The sequence below is a fragment of the Penaeus chinensis genome, chromosome 24 (assembly GCF_019202785.1).
Source record: "Penaeus chinensis breed Huanghai No. 1 chromosome 24, ASM1920278v2, whole genome shotgun sequence".
Lineage (NCBI taxonomy): Eukaryota > Metazoa > Arthropoda > Malacostraca > Decapoda > Penaeidae > Penaeus > Penaeus chinensis.
Window position 1 is genome coordinate 1,795,223 of NC_061842.1, and position 2,616 is coordinate 1,797,838.

The 2,616-nt window shown below is 38.1% G+C and overlaps 1 protein-coding gene across 1 annotated transcript in view; it reads left to right on the forward strand.

Annotated features, from left to right (window-relative positions):
• The first annotated feature begins 708 nt into the window (after positions 1-708).
• Positions 709-2,616, forward strand: part of LOC125038385 (glycine receptor subunit alpha-2-like) — a 130,200-nt gene continuing 128,292 nt past the window's right edge. Inside the window, exons 1-2 of the mRNA XM_047631887.1 lie at positions 709-726; positions 1,087-1,242. Of these exons, the coding sequence (XP_047487843.1) occupies positions 709-726; positions 1,087-1,242 (174 nt within the window). The remainder of the gene's footprint in view (positions 727-1,086; positions 1,243-2,616) is intronic.

A 2,616-nucleotide genomic window follows, 5' to 3' on the forward strand; every position in this document is an offset into this window, starting at 1 on the left:
TATATATATATATATATATATATATATATATATATATATATCCATACATACATACAGACACACACACACACACACACACACACACATGTTTATATAGTTATATATATAATACAGTTATATATATAAACATAGTTATATATACAGAAATAAACAAATAAATAAATAAAAGTATATATATATATATATATATATATATATATATATATATATATATATGATATATAAACAAATACGCAATAATCTCGGTGTTCATCATTATCATCATTACTATGACAGTATTATGTTTTTTTGTTTTTTTATGTTTTTTTTTTATTGGGAGAGGGAGATAGAGGTAGCTAGAGATAGATAGATATTAAATAAATAGGTAGACAGAGAAAGAGGAAGAGAGAAAGAGAGAGAGAGAGAGAGAGAGAGAGAGAGAGAGAGAGAGAGAGAGAGAGAGAGAGAGAGAGAGAGAGAGACAGAGACAGAGACAGACAGAGAGACAGACAGACAGATAGACGGATTGATAATGCGAAGAGCTAGATCGCTGCGCTTGAACATAAACAAACAGACAATAACAAACAAACCTGTTCCTTCTGAAAACTCATGTTACCCTAAGAAACCACAGCTTCCTCTCCCTCCAAGAAAAAAATGACGATCGTTTGGAGAGCGAAAAAATATATATTTCACAATTTTTTGGACGAATTTTCCCCCAGAACAAATAGCATGGGTAAAATGGAAAAGGTGAGCAAGCTGCAAAAATCACATGGCTTCGTTCAATCAGCTGCCTGCGAATGGAGCTGAAGCGAAGAGACTTTTTAAACTTCGCGGGTATGAAAGGGGAAGAAAAAAGAAGAAGAAAAAATCACGCTAGTTTTCACAGCTATCTTTGTGATCAAAAACTTCCCTGGTATTTTCTTGGAAGCGAAGGTAATTTAGATCCGTGTGTAAGGCAACGTAATCCAGAAAGGTATTGATGTAGTTTGTGATGTAGATTAATCAATAATGAATAATTAATATAAGATGGTGAAGAATACACAGGTAAGCCAAAAAAGGGGGAAAAATACCCATCCGCAAACACAAAGATTATCTCAACGAAAACAGATCTATTCGTTCAAGGATATCAAGGCATTTGCATGGGACTACACGCGACTAGCATTGTGCGCGCAGGAGCAGGCCAGCGGAGAGTGCCAAATCACCCTCAGTCCGTGTAAAGTGGACGGCATCCCGCTCTCGCACGTGTCTCCGATAGAGTCTCTGGTCTTACACTTCCTGAAACCATTTTTCGTCCGAGATTGCGATCTACGTCTTGGGATTTTCCTCCTATTTCTATCGATTGAGTGATTAACGTGATATACGGCCCATTGGATTCCAAGTGGGCCTGTCTGCCGGCCGCGTGAAGGCGAGGATAAATCAGGGCTGAGCGCCTCCCGGTCTGGCGGAATGGCGCTCGGTTGCCATTATCGATGGCCGCTCTATGGTGCCTTATCCTGGCGCTTTCTAGATTCCCTTCAGTTAAAAGTTTCATATCCATTTTCATTGTTAATATCAGTCAGTAAAGTTTGGAAATACTCGTTCATTTTTTATTTGATTGACACTAAATTCATTCGACTTTTCTTTTTCTCACTCTGTATAATACAGTAAAATCACTGTAATATCAATTCTTGTATTTGATCATCTATGAGCAACGCTGTAACAATAAATAAAGTGCTTCCACACAAATTCAGGATCAAATACCAAAGAGCCATCATTTGTGAATTCATCTCTGTTATGCACAACGAACCCAACATATTCATGATCATAAAAGCTGCGCGATCTATATTAATTACTGTGACTCCCAGCATAAAGTAGCCATATCCAGTACATTTCAGTGTCAGTAAAGTTATATTTCTTTCCATGAACTACACAACAGAATCAACACAACCGGTGCGGATAGATATTAATCTAATGAAATGAGAATCGGATTTTCTTCATTCAGTTTTCCCGACTCGTCACTTGCAAAATTTACCTCCATTCCCTTGGATCGAAGCAAAAGCGCAAAATCGTCGAATATTTGCCGGGTGTGGAAGGCCGCATGCGGTCAGCTTTAAGCCGCGATGTGTCTCCAGCAAATAGCTTTTGATGGAACGATGAGTATCATAACGATAATTGATTCCTGCTCAACAAATTTGCTTTAGGTTAAATGCATACAACCCCGCAAAGCTGCACGCGCTGAAACAAGCAGGGTGGCACAGTAAACTACATGCGTATTTGCTTATGCATTTCGCTTTTTAGGCATGTATGTGGGTTTGTACATACATATGCATATATATATATATATACACACAAACATATATATACATACATAGATAAATACATACATACATGCATATATATACTTACATAGATACATACACACACAAAAAAATGCCTGCGCTCTGACTGCTGACTCGAGCCCGTGAAAACGATATATCGGCTAGAGAAGTCAATCGCAGGTGTCGTAGGGGAAGTCGCCGCCATTGCACAAGTGTTTAGGAAGGGAATCCAATCAGGCAAGGGTGGCACTGCCATATAACCTCTCAATAGTGAACTGAGAGAGGCCTATGTCCTGCAGTGGAACGGCTGTAAAGAAAAAAAAAAAAAAAAAAAAAAAAA